Source organism: Ictidomys tridecemlineatus, chromosome 12 (genome assembly GCF_052094955.1).
Source record: "Ictidomys tridecemlineatus isolate mIctTri1 chromosome 12, mIctTri1.hap1, whole genome shotgun sequence".
NCBI lineage: Eukaryota > Metazoa > Chordata > Mammalia > Rodentia > Sciuridae > Ictidomys > Ictidomys tridecemlineatus.
In genome coordinates, this window is record NC_135488.1 from 18,131,827 (window position 1) to 18,147,454 (window position 15,628).

Here is a 15,628-nt window from a genome sequence, read left to right on the forward strand (position 1 = left end):
AAGAATTTCAGAACAGAAAGAAGAAGCCTCCCTCAAGAGAAAACATGTCATATGTATATTTTTGCAATGCTTTTTCGTTTCCCTGTTCCCCATGTGTTTCTTGCGTTCAATAGTCATTACTTGGGAGTTTGAATTTTTTATTGAGAGATTTCTAGTTCAGTGGCTCTCTTCTGCTTGTGAAGTCCTGTGTTGCCCTCTTGCTGCATCTCTCCACAGAAGGGCTGTCTCCCCAGTTCTGCTCCCTGACCTGCCATGACCAGCTATGACCAGCGACCAGCGCAGCCCATCAGCAGTTTCTCATCAGCATCTTATGCCTTACCAGGAAAGTAAAACCATGATTTATTTTTTCCTTAAATCAGAACCGTTGCTTCATGCCTGAGGGAAGCAGTCAGAAGGAAGGGAGGGAATTCACAGTGTTGTCTGCCTGAACTGCTCCCGATTCCTCTTTACTAGGCCAGAAAAATAAACTTGTAGGCTGCTGTCAGTGAAGTGGGTTGAGCTCCAGGCGGCTCCCAGCAAAAATTGAACTTTCATCAGAAGCAAACTTACATGGCAATTATTTCAGGTCACTGGTGTTATCATTGTACTCTTCAGTGTAAACAGACACATGGAAGTGACAGTCAGGCTAATGAAGTATTGGTTTTAGAGCATTTAAACCGCAAAAAATCCAGTATTTCTTAAGGGCAACCTGGTGATTCATGTACTGTAATTTCAAAAGATTTCCAATTAAAGGAAGTCATTGGCTTTGTTTACTCTTTCATCCCACTAAAGGAATGTTTCAGAGACTCCACACTGCAACTGACATTCTGAAACATAATTGTCAGGTTTTAAAGGCCAGTGGTATAGTTGAAAAAGAAAACTACTGACTTGGGTACTGAACTACAAGTAAACAAGTAAATTGAACTACAAATGTAGAATTGCAATGTGATTTCATTAGGGAACCAACCCACCCAGTCTTTTGTCAGAGCCTCTTATAAACCCAGCAGTATGCTAACTGCTGTCCTAGATAAAGAATGGTTTGGGTGTGATCCCTTGCCCTAAGACAGCTTAAAATCTATTTGGAAAGAGATAATTAGTACAGGTAAAGCCTTAGAGAAAAAATAAGTCAAATGTCACAGGTAACATTTCCTGAAAGCTATCTATCCGGGCTTGGCAAAAAGAGAAAGTTCCATGAGGAAGGTGACCATAAAGGAGCAATTGGAAGGAACGAGACAAAGGGAGAAAGCAGGAGACTCTGCTGAAGTGATAATGTCAATGATCTCCAAGAATGTGTCTTATGTATTCCAAAGTTTGCATCCTTGGACAAAATACTAAGGTGTCCTGAAATCGAAACCAACTGTCATTCTCAGACACATCTATCAACATTTGACATCACAGGCACCTAGTAAACAATATTGATACCTACAAAGCATTGGACTAATTTCAACTTGTCAAAGTACTAGAGAAATCAAAAACATGCATGCACCCCAGGAGCACTGACAGTTATTTATGCAAGGGTAATTATAATGATTCCTGCAAAGGACTGAAATGTTTGCATCTCCCCCAATGCATGTGTTGAAATCCTAGCCCTTGAGATGCTAGTCTTAGGAAGAGGAGTCTTTGAGAGGTAATTAGGTAGTAGGGGATTAAAATCTTTAAAAGAGAACCCAGAGAGCTTCCTCATCCCTTCCCCCATGTGAGGACACAGAAGATGGCTTACTATGAACCAGACGTGGCACTGAATCTGCCTGTACCCTGATCTCTGGCTTTTTAGCCTTCAGAACCATGAATAACAGGATTTGATGATTTGAACCACCCCGTCTATTGCAGTTTGTTAGGGCAGCCTGAACAGATAAGACAATCTGTAAATAAATACTGGGCATCTATGTGAATGCTGGGCTAAGTACTTCATATCCATTATCTGTATTTTACACCCTGAGCTAGGCACCCTTATTAGTTTCACTTACAGACAAAAATCCTGAGGTGCCAATTGGTATCACACAGACACTGAGAAATGGAAAAGGATATAAATCTTAGCCACCTCTCAGCTCCCTGAAGGAATATCAATTAATTAGCAGGAGCTTTTAAGCTGATTTTTTTTGGGTGACATGAGCCACACGGTGAGATAGGAGGCCCCCAAGCATCCTCCTCCCTCAGACACCTGGAGTAAACACGTGGATCAGTTCTCTCCAAGAGAGAACTTTAATTCAGTAAAAAGACACCAACTCATCCAGCAACTGAGAAAACACCCATACCAAAACAGATAGGGATCCAGGCATGGTGGAGAATGTAATCTCAACGGGTCTGGAGGCTAGGCAGGAGCCAGTTCAAAGCCAGCCTCTGCAAAGGCACTAAGCAATTTAGCAAGACCTTGTCTCTAAATAAAATTTTTTAAAAAGGGGTAGGGTGGGGATGAGTGCTCCTGGACTAAATCCCCAGTACACACATACACACACACAAAAAAAACAAACAAACAAACAAACAAACAAAAAACAGGGGAAGTGAGATAAACTCATGCACTAATCCCACCCTGAGCACAGCAGTTTATTATCAGAAAGGAAATCCCAACTGCAGCAGCTGCAGGCCTGGGGCCAGCCTACCTTCCAACACTCTGGAAGCAGTTTGGCCACTAGCTTTCCCAGTAGCTCCTTGACTTCTGACCTCCAACAAGTGAGTATCTGGGAGCCTATTTAGAAAATAACGAATGAACTCCCTGAAGCTCATGGGAAGCATTCCACCTGCTTTCTTTTTTCTCTGGCTTGCTTGGGCCACAATTCCAGCTCTATATTTTCTCTGAGAGAAGGGGTTGGAAGTCTTTGTCAGCAAGAATGGGAGGAATGGGACTCTTTAGACCTCTCCGCCATCTTTTTTCAGAGATAAATTTCTGCAATTCCTCATTAGAGGGAGGCTAGCACCCTCTCTGTGCTTGAAGGGCAAAACAGGCACTCCTGTACCTCCTTCTCTGGTTTGTTCCAGATGGAACTACAGACCAGAAGGCTCCCTCAGCAAAGAAGGTCCAAGACTTCTCCTGGCTTGAACAGGAGAGCGGGCACTTCTGTGGCTCCTTCCCACATTGCTACAGCCATAGTCCCAGCATTGCAATCTGTCCATGGAAAGAGGTTCCAAGCCTCTGCCATCCAAGTCAGAAGAGACAACATTCCCTGCACCCTCTTCCACAGCTTTCCTAGGCATGAAGTCCTAGGAAAGGACTTCACTGGAAGGAAGCAATATGCTTGGAAGTGGAAGTGGGCACTCCTGTGCTTTTCTCCCTGGCTTGCTTTAGCCACAACTCCAGAGCACAGTCTCTCTAGCAGAAAACTGCTAGACCCTTGCCCAGCAGAAAACTGGATACACCCCTCAACTTTGTTCCTGGCTTGCTCCAGAAATTAATAACTCCAGATGTCCAGTCTCTCCTTTGAAGTTGTTTCTGCACATAGCCAGCGTCACAGGTTTTGCAGGTTTTCACACGTGGAACTGGCTCCTGAATCTCCAGGTTGTGGGAGTGGATGGAGATTTACTTTTGTAAACCTCTAAGAACACAAAGAATAGAAAGGTAACTTTTAAACTTGCAAACATTCAGTACCTCTGTCCTGAGATTCAAAGTGTGCAGATTGGATCAAGAATGCAGGCAACTTCTTCAGACCTTTACCTTCCTGTAAAGGAGACTATGTGGGTAATAACTATGGCTTTCAGTTTCTTTGTAAGGAAAGAAGCTAGAACACACCCCTAATAAACCAACCTCTCCCTAAGTATACCTCAAAGGGACTGACTTCTATCTTTCTTCTTTCTTGGTGATAGCATTACTTGATACTGTCTACTTTTGCAGGGGGCAGTATAAACAAAGATGGTCAAATAGACAAGCATGGCATTCAGTGGCTCCTAGCATCTGTGGCCAGACTAATTGAGGAGGAATATTTCATACAGGAAATCAATAAAACTGGAATAGGGGGTTCTTTCATCCAATGCATGGAAAAACAGAGAAAGTCAAGGGAAATTAAAAAAAACAAAACAGAAAAATACATTCAAAATAAGCAAGCATAATAAATCTCCAAAAACCAAGCCTAATGAAAAGGAAAAGATAACTTATCTGCCCCAGGATTCAAAAAGATAGGCATAAAGGTATTCCCTGAGGTAAGAGGTGTGACCCATAAGAAAAGTGAGAACTTCAGCAAAGAGACAGAAAATATCAGTGAGCAGTGGGACCAACAATTGGACTAAAAAATCCAACCGAGGGGTTCAACCAAAAACTAGGTCAGGCAGAAGAAAGCATTAACAAAATGGAGCAGAAAAAAAGATTGGCAAACATAAAGACATGTCATTGAAGAGGTAATTTATTTTAATTAACAAATAATAATTGTGCATATTTAGGATGTACAATGTGATATTTTGTATATGTGATACAAAGAGTCTATCAAGCTAATTGAAACTTATTACCTCACCAAATTATTTTGTGTGTGTGTTGAGAATGTTAAAAATCTATTCTTTTAGCCATTTTGAATTATATATACATTATTACAAACTGTGGTCATCTTTCAGTTCAATAGAATTTATTCCTTTGGCCTAACTGAAATTTTGTCCATTTGGATTAACATTTTACATTTCCCCACTAATGCTTTCCCCCATCTCCAGCTCCTGTTTTCCATCATTTTACTATCTTATGAGATTAACTTTTATGGATTCCACATATGAGATCAGACAGTATTTGTTTTTCTGTGCCTGGTTTATTTCACTTGTCATAATGTCCTCCAGTTCCATCCATGTTATCACAAATGACAAAATTTCCTTCTATTTAAGGCCGTCTTGTATTCCATGTGTATATATACCACATTTTCTTTATCTATTCATTTTTAATGGGCATTTAGTAAACAGTTAACAAAGTGATAATAGTAACATTTTACCTATCAGTAATTACTTTGGATGCAAACTTGTAGGGATGGTTCCGGATTCAAGGCAGCACTTCTTCGTTGGTGCTCAGACCATTGCTCTCTTCTCTTTTCAGTGCTGGGTCTAGAACCTAGGGCCACCCACATGCTAGGCAAGCGCTCACCACTAAGCCCCACTCCCAGCCCCCTTTCCCATCTTGACAGGAAGTTGCATCACTGCCCAGGGACCCACAGTCCCAGTCCCCCCAGGGCAGAGACTGAGGAAGCGCATTATTAAAGGGTTGTGTCTCTTACCAGCAAGAAAATACAACAGTCAGCAGATCCTGGATATTGTCTTGATACCGAGCATCCTCTGGCTCCTAAGGGTCATCATCAGCATTCAGAGGTAAGGGGGCCGTGGCATGAGGTGGCTGCACTTGGGTGGTTCCCCAGGTCAAGCCGATGGAAAGCCGTCTTACGTGGGAGCTTCAAACACTCCCAACCTGGAACCAGGGATATAACTCATGTGAAGGGTGTGGGTTTCTCTGGGAACTGAGGAGGAGGGAAGCAGAGAGGAGCCAGAGGCTGGGTTAAGAGCACTCGGCCGTCAGCTCCCTGGGGACTCATGAGCCACTTTCATCCCTGAGCCTAGCCCTGCATGTGACAGCGTGAGAGTCGTCCTGCTGGTGGCTAATGCTAACCCAAGTGTGTTAACCATTCCTTATTAAATCCCACCCACAATCCTTGATGTAGGAGCTATCTCTATCCCTAATTTATAGGTGGTGAGTTGAAGCATAGAGAAGTTAAGTCACTCTTCCAGTGATGCACAACCAAGGTGCATACCCAGGAGTTGGACCCCAAAGCCCTAGATAAACCCCAACCTCAGTTATTATTATTATTTTTTATACTGGGGGTGGAACCCAGATCCCTACACATGTTACACTAAGTTACATCCACACCCCCTTTTTAAAAATGCTATTTTTTAAAAACTTTTTCTTAGTTGTAGAAGGACAATATTTAGTATTTAGTATTTTTTATCAGGTTCTGGGAATGAACCCAGTGCCTCATGTGTGCTAAGCAAGCAGTCTACCACTGAGCCCCAACCCCAGCCCTAAAATGCGATTTTTAATAACATTTCAGTAAGGGGCTTTCTAAATTGCCCAGGCTGGCCTCAAACTTGTGATCCTCCTGCCTCAGCCTCCTGAGTAGCTGGGATTCCAGGCCTGCACCAGCACACCTGGCCTAGCCTCACTTTTTGATTTAGGGCAGCTGGCCTTCTGGGGATGCCTGGCAGCCACCTCTGTCCAGGACTGGCCTGCTCCTCCAGGACAGCTTTAAATGGGGTCAACTTTGGTGGAGAAAAGCAGATGAGGCCAAGCAGCTCTCTATTCCTCGTCCACCTGAGTCTCACTGGAGTTCTAGGTTATTATTGCTGCGGGAAGCTGCTCGTGACACCCATTCTGAGAACAGTTGCTGGCTTTGGTACACTAAAATAATTGATGTTTATTTGCTTTACAAATATTGAAAAACTATTCTGAAGTTTTCACCCGTGTGACATCTGTTCCCCTGCACTGAGTTAAGTTTATTCTTGACAGTGGTGGAATTGCTTGTTTCCTGGGAAACATTTTGAGTGTTGCCTTCACACCTGTGTGACAGGATTCACAAGGACTGGGTAGTGGGTGATAGCTCTTTCCCTTTTCTACAGGGGCATCCTCCATGTCTTTGTGTGGAACTGCTGTGTCGGGTAGTCGCCAGGGCTCAGGAGGGGCTGTGCCTGTGTGACTTGTGTCACTGACTTGCCTTGCAGCCTGGAGCTCCTCCCTGATCCCAGGAGTTGCAGTTTTCTGGATGTTCCTAAGGTCACTCTAGGAATTTACGTCCCAGGACAGTTTTCCTCCACAGGAAAGGTTGGAAGATGTGTTCTCTGTTCCCATGTTCAAACTGTATGGCCAACTGTTTTTCAGATGAATTTCCTCTGCTGACAACCAAACGTGTGTTCTGGAAGGGTGTTTTGGAGGAGTTGCCGTGGTTTATCAAGGTAAAGAAGCTGCTTCTGTTGAAAGTTGACGGTCTGTTTTCAACATAGAGAGGGTTTTTAAGAGTCCGATCATGTAACTCTTCGGCCCACAGCCCTTAGACATTATCCCTAGTAGTTCTCATTTTACTCAGTAAAAAGCAGAGTCCTTATCAGAGCGCCTTCCAGCTCTGGGAAATCTGCATCTCTGTACCATCCATCCTAACCCTCTTGCTTATCTTTGAGCACACTAGGACATTCCCACAGAGGCCTCTGGGACTTGCTTCCCACTCTCTAGAACCTTCTCCTCCACCCCCGTGGAGTGTGACTCCTTCACCTCCTTAAGTCTTTGCTCAGTGAGTCTCAGCCTCCCAGTCAAAGACTATAATTCTCCCCTGACTCCTGTATTTTTCTCGAGAGGGAACATCTGATGTGTAATGCCACAGTCTTTCCTCTCCACCCTGCCCCCATTGTGGGTAGGGGGATAACAGACAAATAAATAAGCTCCACAAGAGCAAAGAATTAGTCACTTTTTTGCTGTTGTTCCCCCAGGACCTGGAGCATAGACTGCCATGTGCTAGTCACTCAACATGTTTTGAATGCTGAAGAGAGCAAAAGGTAGTAGGTAGTTTGGAAAAGAGCTCGAGAGCCATGAGATGGGTGGCAGTGACACCAGGCTCCTCCTTGTATAGTGTCCTGGTCCAGAACCAGTGATATTCTGTCTAGTACTGACCAGAACCCTCTGAAGAGATGGGCTTGGTTCTAGGACAAGCTAGACATTTGGATCCCATCTATAAAGCTCTTGATGTGGCTTATATGATCTTGGGCCATCCAGGCAGACCTAGAAAGGGTTGACATTTGGCTTCAGTTCAGTCTTTCTCAGTTCTGTGTTCTTGGGGTGGGTTCTGTGTTGGTTTTTAAATGTCAGTGAACTTCTAAAATGCAACTTCAGAAATCTCAGGTCTTTTTTTTTTTTTTTTTAAACAGTACCGAGAATTGAACTCAGGGGCAGTCTACTACTGAACAACACCCCCAGCCCTATAGGAAAAGATTGGAGAGATGGATCCAAAGAAGGGGTCAGACCACCCTATCACCACCCTCCAAAAGTTAGGACTGGGTCCAGTCTGCTTACAGATAGTTCAGGCTTCACATGGACAGGATCAAGTGCCCGCCCTCCAGCATGTCAACATGGGCTAGAGGCTGAGCAGTGGGTGACTTTGGGGGCCTCAACCCAGATGGCTCAGAATTCACTTGTGTGCCTGTTATACTCTCATCTCTTTAGGGATCCACAAATGCGAAAGAACTGTCTTCCAAGGGAGTGAAAATCTGGGATGCCAATGGATCTCGAGGCTTTTTGGATGGCCTAGGATTATCCACCAGACAAGAAGGGGACCTGGGCCCAGTCTATGGCTTCCAGTGGAGACATTTTGGGGCAGAATACAAAGATATGGATTTAGGTGAGGAGACAGAGCAATTCCTCAGATTTCTCAAATGTTCTTCCTAGCGTGAGTTTGCTCCATTGTTTTGGATAAAGTCTAGGGCATAATGAATCAGCATCAGCGTCGGGGCCGGGGTGTAGCTCTGTGGTAGAGTGCTTGCTTAGCATGTGTGAGGTCCTGGGTTCTGTCCCAGGAGCTGATATAGAACTTTGACATTTTGAGAGACAGTGCCCCATGAAGGTCAGATCACACTCTTGGTGATTTGCATTTATGGGGTTCTTATGAATTCTTGGAATTTTCCTTATCTGTGCCATCCTGTGTCGTTTGTTGGCAGATAGCTGCAGGATTGTTGTCCATGTTGGGGAATAGGGTAGGAAGAAAGTTCATCTGTGGGAGCTTATTTCTTCAGCTAGAGACTAAACCTCTAGCGTGCAGTAGGTGGTGTTGGTGTGATCCAGCATAGCATTGGGGTCCCCCTCCCCCACACTCTGCTGGAATAGAGGAAGGATGAAACATTTCACTCCAGGATTTCCTGTCCTGTTAGTGGCACCATTTGCTTGAGTCACAGAGCCCAACCCCCCTCCCACTCCTGCCTTTGGCTCTTTCTTTCTAGCTCACCTGTTCTTAGGATAGGGGTGGCCAAAGCAAACACCACCTGAGGGTGTATTTGTGTGTGTGTGTGCACACATGCAGGAGTAACAATTTCCTGGCTGGAGGGATTTGGGCCTGGTGTTAATTCCTCAGTGAAAGACTAAGTCTGCATTTATGTGCAGTCATAAGGCCTTTTTTGATGTTGGCAGTTTCAAGAATTAAAAAAAAATGCTGGAGGACTAGGAATGGGTGAATTTGAAGAGGGAGAAGGTAGAATGGTGGCTTGGGTTGTGGGGAAAATGGGAAGTTAGTGTTTGGGTACGCAATTTTAGTTTGGAAAGATGAAAATGTTCTAGAAGTGGATACTGTGTGGTTGTACAACAATAGGAATTACTTAATGCTGATGAATTGCATACTTAAAAATGGTTACAACAAGGGCTTGTCTAGCATGCGCAAGGCCAGACTTTCTGCAGGTGAATTATCAGTGGCTTCTTGGTATGTGATTGCTGACCTAGGGCTCCTTCCTGAAGATGTCAGGCTTCTCCCCTGGCTAGGGGTTTTACATCCTGCCTGGTGTTTCTTGTTGCTTAAGGGGCCAAGTCATAAAAGTATTGACTTAGTTGGATGAGTACAGGCTGCTAGATGTCAGCAGAGGAGTTTGTCATCTTTGATTCTGAGTTTTCATTTTGAAATAATTAGATTCACAGAAAATTGGGGGGAAAAAAGGTAGAGAGAATTCCTCTGTACCATTCACCCTGTCCCCGCCCATAGTGATAGCTGCTGTTAATACTCTTACTTAAATTAACATTAGTACAATCCAGAGTTGATCAGTTAGAGGCCTTTATCCCACAAGATGTCAGAACTGTTGGTCTGGAACATTTCTCATCTGTTGGAATTTTAACTAGAGGACAGTCCGAAGCTCTCTGTCTCCATTAACAAATCACTTCTCAGCTTCCAGTTCCATCTCAGAAAGAAAGCAGGGAATCAAACTCCAGAAAACAGGATTGGGAGAAAAGAAAGATGATGTAATCATTATAGAGTTTTCCTATATTTATAGGAAATACCTGTTTAGCTGCTCAGTCTCGAGTATAGTTTGGGGTAGAAATGTGGCTAAGTTAGTGTCAAGGTCGTGGAAAGGAATCCATAGTCCCTTTTTAGTTGGAATGTGTATGCAATGCTATATTCTACTTCAGACTCAATATGTTCTGTGGGACAAGGATAAACCAGGTTGTGTCAGTTAAAGTGTGACAAGAAGGGTTGGTGGGTTAGAAGCTGAGTCCATGGGAAACATTGGAAAAATCTAAGATTACTGAGATAAGTGTATATGTCTGTGAGGGTTTTGTTTGTTTGTTTTTGTTTTAACTATGAACAACACACCCAAAAATGGATAATATTATAAAGGTTTATTTAGCTCCTGGTCCTGGAGGCTCAAGGACCCACATCTGGTGATGGCCTTCGTACAGTCTGAGTTCTGAGGTAGCTGGGAATTGCATGGCAAGAGATGAGAAGAGCACATACGTGTCCCTTTTGGTTTCTCTCCCTCTTATAAAATAAGCCACCAAGATTTAATCGTGGGGACTGTGCCCTGTGACATTTTAGTTTTCGGTGGACACATCTTCATTTTTTATGTGGTACTGAGGATCAAACCCAGCGCTCCGCGAATGCCCAGCAAGCTCGCCACTGCTCGAGCCACATCCCCAGCCCAACACATGAACCTTTGAGTGACACACTCAAACCATGTTTAAACCATAGCACTTAGCAGTGGAGGAAGGGAGGAGGAGGAGGAGGAGGTGACACTGTGATAGGACAAATATTTAAGGAATTCATGTATAGAAAACAGACTTTACTATGACTCCAGAGGACTAGAAGCTTAAGACCTCAAACTCAACCCAGAGAGAGATGAGAAATTTGCACAGAGTTCTGTGACCATGGGTCAAGAATGGACATTGAGTGAAGGGTGTAATAGATGATGGCAGGGCCATCCCATGAGAGGCTCTGATTAATTTGTGTATGTGTCTTTAACAATTCTATAGATTATTCTGGTCAAGGAGTAGACCAACTGCAAAAAGTGCTTGACACCATCAAAACCAACCCTGATGACAGAAGGATCATCATGTGTGCCTGGAACCCAAAAGGTGAAACCATCCTGGTCATCCTCTTTTCTGTTAAGTGTATGGTCAGCACAAAACAAAGACATGTGACACTGCTGAGGCACCACGGGGAGGTGGGACCCGGAGAGGTGGGACCCTGGGAGCTCGTCCCAACCATGGGGTTTGTTGTTAACCTCAGCAAATCACAATTCATTTTCATTCTCGGATCATCAGGTTGAAAGCAGAGCATCTTAATTTGTGCATTTATACTTGTACTTTTTTCAAAAAAAGAGTTTTAAATTGCCTATGAAAATACACATAAAATCTTAACGTTTTATTTGGAGCAGATGACATTTCCGGTCACCACTACTCCACTCTCACTAATAATTTTACAACACAATTGTTAAAAATAAAGTCTACCCAGAATGGGATTTTGGATCTATAATGAAGACAGTAGGGTCTGCTGAAGGCACCAATATCCTGTGGTCCCTGCAAATGAAGTAATTCATTCCTCCTGTATTTGCAGTCTGGTGCCATAAAAATAGCATAGATCCTTAATTTCAGCTCGAATAGGAGAACATTGCTTCAGCATAGATAAATCTGCACAAATCTTCAGCTTCAGGCCACTGCTGCAAGGGGTAGGACAATGGTCTGATTTTTGTATGATGAAAAGGTCTGGGTTGCAGACTTCCCTGGGGCCTGATGGCTTTTTTTATGATCTCCAATGGTTTACCATGCTTTTAGCTGTGCTCTTTAAAACCATATACCCCTCCTTGTTCTCCTCTGCGCTGGTTCCTCAGATCTTCCTCTGATGGCACTGCCTCCATGCCATGCCCTCTGCCAGTTCTACGTGGTGAATGGGGAGCTGTCCTGCCAGCTGTACCAGAGATCAGGTGACATGGGCCTGGGCATGCCCTTCAACATCGCCAGCTATTCCCTGCTTACCTACATGATTGCACACATCACGGGCCTGCAGGTGAGCTGCCCTAGGAAAGCGCTCTTATAGCCAGCCTATTGCACTGAGCTCTTTGATTCTTTAATTTGGAAAAACTAGCAGGAGAATTCAGTCTCTGATTAGTATTAAAATCTGATATACGTAAGACAGATATAAACTGGCTTGCCTCGTGAGCCTTCATCGGGCTTTCCTGCCTTTGTTGTCTATGTAAACTTAAGTTCACGCAGGTTGTCTATATTGTAACTTTCCTAAATTAACTTTTCTCAAAAGCTGTACTGGTTAAATTCTTTATTTTTTTCAAAAGCCTTGGGATAGCTACATATTCTATAATGTGTTTTTAAGTGATGTGTTTAAAGGAATTGAAATAAAATCATTGATTGTTCTGAGGGATTTATTTAGCCAGGTGACTTTGTACATACTTTGGGAGATGCACATATTTACCTGAATCACATTGAACCACTGAAAATTCAGGTAAGAATTATATCTAGTATACTTTTCAAAACTTGGTACTCAAAGGTTGATTTGTGGAGCATTCCTATATGACAGGCCCTCTGTGTGATGTCATGCTGAAGTAAAGAGGACATGCTCCAGTGTTTATGTGGGCAGGGATGATGTGATACTTGATGTGATAGGAGCTGTGAGGCACTAAGCACCTGTAACAGAAAGGAAGAGCCACACTCTGGGCAGGGAATTTGGGGCCTTCTTAACTCATTTTTTTAGTTGTCGATGGACCTTTATTTTATTTATTTATATGCAATGCTGAGACTCGAACCCAGTGCTTCACACATGCTAGGCAAGTGTTGTACACTGAGCCACAATCCCAACCTCCCCAATTCATTTTTACTTGAAGGGGAATTGAAGTGCATGTTTTCTCTTTATTTTATGCTAAATATAATGCTTAGATCTGAACTCTCAAAAGCCTAGTCTGTTCAAATCCCTATTACTGACCAACAGATGACTTGAAATGGAATAAAAATGTGACTGTGCCTTCATGAGCCCCAAGAAAAAAATAATTTTAGAACCCAAAACTTTTACTCTTATCCTATTCTAGATTAGATTGTAAGTTACTGCTTTTTCGGATCTTGGCCTAAATAGAGGGTGACCACAGGTTTATTCAGCTGCTTCTCTCTGCTGTCTGCACTTGTGTTGGACACAGATACAAAAGGTCATGACCTCTACATCCTCACTGCCACAAGTACTCATACTGGAGTCTGTGCTTGCCTTTTTCTGTAACTTGTCAAGAGATGCCATCTTTTGTTCCCCTTTCTGCCAGGGACATTTGGGTTAGGGACAGTGAAACTCAAGAAACTATACTGCATGTTACTATGAGGTATAGATGGAAAAGTAAAATAAAAGACTGTGTCATAGTGTTAATAATTACCATGAATTACCATAACTCACACCTGATGGGCTACCAGGCACCTGGTGCTTTGTATTGGTACAAGATACCCTTTACACTTGATCTGTGCAACAGAAACAATTGGGCATGTTGCAGTAGTAGTGTATAACCAGGGTTAGGGCACCCACAGTACTAGACACTTGTAAAATAATATTTTGTTGATAAAAAAAAGAACACAGTATTTAAAGTATTTATTTATTTTTTAAGTTGTAGTTGGACACAATATCTTTATTTTATTTATTTATTTTATGTGGTGCTGAGGATCAAACCCAGGGCCTCGCACATGCTAGAAAAGCGCTGTACCACTGAGCCACAATCCCAGCCCAAATACTGTGTTCTTGTTCCATGGGAAGCAGAATTAAAAGCAGGTTGCATAAATATGGCAAAATAATGATCTGACTTTTTTTTTTAGCTTCAGCGAGAACCAAGACCTTTCCCAAAGCTCAAAATCCTTCGAAAGGTTGAGAAAATCGATGACTTCAAAGTTGAAGACTTTCAAATTGAGGGGTACAATCCACATCCAACTATTAAAATAGAAATGGCTGTTTAGAGTGCTTTCAAAGGAGTTGGAAAGGTTTTGTCACTTGTAGGGGTAGGCTGAATGCTCAGGTGAAAATTGTTTTTTTTCTAAAGAAAAAGAAACTAGGTCAAAAAAATCAGTTACTATTCATTAGCTTTCAAGTATGTTTCCATTGGCAGATATAACTGTGCTGTATGTTTTAGCAGTCACATTTTGTTGACTGAGGGAGCACAAAATGCTGAGCAAAGAAAGTGGGAGTTTATATACTTTTAGCAAAAATACATAGCATTTCAGTCTCTTGGCTTCATTAAGACTTGTGAATTTCATTGTTTGTACAAGCTATTTATTCCCTTCAATTTTGAAGTAACCCATCCATCATAATATATGTGCATTATGAATGCTTATTTGTTTTATGTTTTTATAATAAAGAACTGTTTGCATTTGTCCACTTTTTTTTTTCATTCTGTATTGTCATTTATCTGCTCAGTGCCTGCCTAAAAGAGATTCACCCAAACAAACCCACCTAAGCCAAGCAAGCATGTGCTGGATTCTGGTTTAGATGCTGCTTAGAGGGTGAGAATATATATTAGAAATTCTGACTAAACTATATTTTGCCCTTTTTTTTCATGATTCATCTCATCCTAGACGCATTTTACATTAAAAGATAATTACCACTTAGGGGGCTGGGGCTGTAACTCAGTGGCAGAGTGTTTGACATCACATAACAAATAAAGGCATGCTGTCCAAAATAAATAAATAAAAAGATAAACACCACTTAGGACAGAGGTTTTTTTTTTTTTAAGGATTACAAAAATAATTCATGAAATACCATTTGGCTCCCATTTATGTTAGTGTGGTATGGATTATCTAATATGTTTACTGATCAGGAAAAGGCTAGATCACATCAGGGCTAATAGTTTTTCCTTTGATGCAATAACAGATCCCCTGGAGTCCTGGAGAACTATTTTTATTCTGCTAGTTTATGACAAGTGTTAGAACAAATAAGGGATTGTTCCAACAAATTATGCAATGTGTTGCTTATTTTCAAAGTATGATTTAATGTCTGCAGACTGGCGCTTGATGGAAATTTTGGTAAGAATATCTTCCTGGGCTTTGGGTTAGGTAAATCTAAATCTACTTAAGGATTAAATAGAATATATATTGGCTTGTTAAAATAATCAAATTGAAATGATGACTGGGCTAATTCTTGAGTGAAACTTGTCTTGATTAGTAGGATAAGATTTTTTTTCTTCTCTATTTTTATAAAACTACCCAGGAAATTTTAAGTCTTTTCACTTAAGAAAAAATGGTGTTAGGGCTAAATGAACACTTAGTTTTCTTGAGCAGCGAGGAGCTTCTTCCAGACATGGCCATCTGGATATTGGTGTTTCCTTACAGAGTCCTCCTTCATTTCTGTTGAGTAGCCAGTGTCCTAGCAAAGACGACAGAGTCACTTGTGTGGATAACCACCAGGAACAAAAATATATATGTTACTTATGCCTACTGTTCCTAATAGTGCCAGTAAGTCAGAAGCAATTCAATATTTTAAAAAGTTTTCAGACTGGGGGTTGGGGGGCATACTTTATTGGGTACTCAGTAGGATTAGTTACAGAAACTAATCAAATTTCCTTTGATAGCACAACCCCTATTGGTGAAAATAAGCCACAATCTGAACCTGACCAGGACAAATGGCCCAGGTAATACCATCGTAGTCAGAAACTTTTAGGTCACTAACTTGTAGATGGTACCAATTTTTGTTTTTTTAAAGAATCCTTGTCA

The 15,628-nt window shown here is 42.2% G+C and overlaps 1 protein-coding gene and 1 pseudogene across 2 annotated transcripts in view; one reads left to right on the forward strand and one right to left on the reverse strand.

Moving 5' to 3' along the window:
* The first annotated feature begins 262 nt into the window (after window positions 1-262).
* LOC144369520 (thymidylate synthase-like) lies at window positions 263-14,128 on the forward strand. Its single transcript, XM_078029791.1, has 7 exons — window positions 263-326; window positions 5,227-5,247; window positions 6,806-6,879; window positions 8,138-8,312; window positions 10,919-11,020; window positions 11,776-11,951; window positions 12,330-14,128. The coding sequence occupies exons 1-7, from the start codon at window positions 263-265 to the stop codon at window positions 12,471-12,473; spliced, it is 756 nt and encodes a 251-aa protein (XP_077885917.1). The 3' UTR covers window positions 12,474-14,128.
* Window positions 13,511-15,628, reverse strand: part of LOC144369087 (mitochondrial enolase superfamily member 1-like) — a 33,837-nt pseudogene continuing 31,719 nt past the window's right edge. The window contains exon 16 of the transcript XR_013428544.1: window positions 13,511-15,281. The product of XR_013428544.1 is annotated as a mitochondrial enolase superfamily member 1-like (transcript). The remainder of the gene's footprint in view (window positions 15,282-15,628) is intronic.

Coding starts and splice junctions, on each gene's coding strand:
- LOC144369520 (XM_078029791.1), top strand. CDS start 263: ATGACCAGCGACCAGCGCAGCCCATCAGCAGTTTCTCATCAGCATCTT. Junction 5,248..6,805: donor GTCATCATCAGCATTCAGAG/GTAAGGGGGCCG, acceptor ACTGTTTTTCAG/ATGAATTTCCTCTGCTGACA. Junction 8,313..10,918: donor ATACAAAGATATGGATTTAG/GTGAGGAGACAG, acceptor ACAATTCTATAG/ATTATTCTGGTCAAGGAGTA.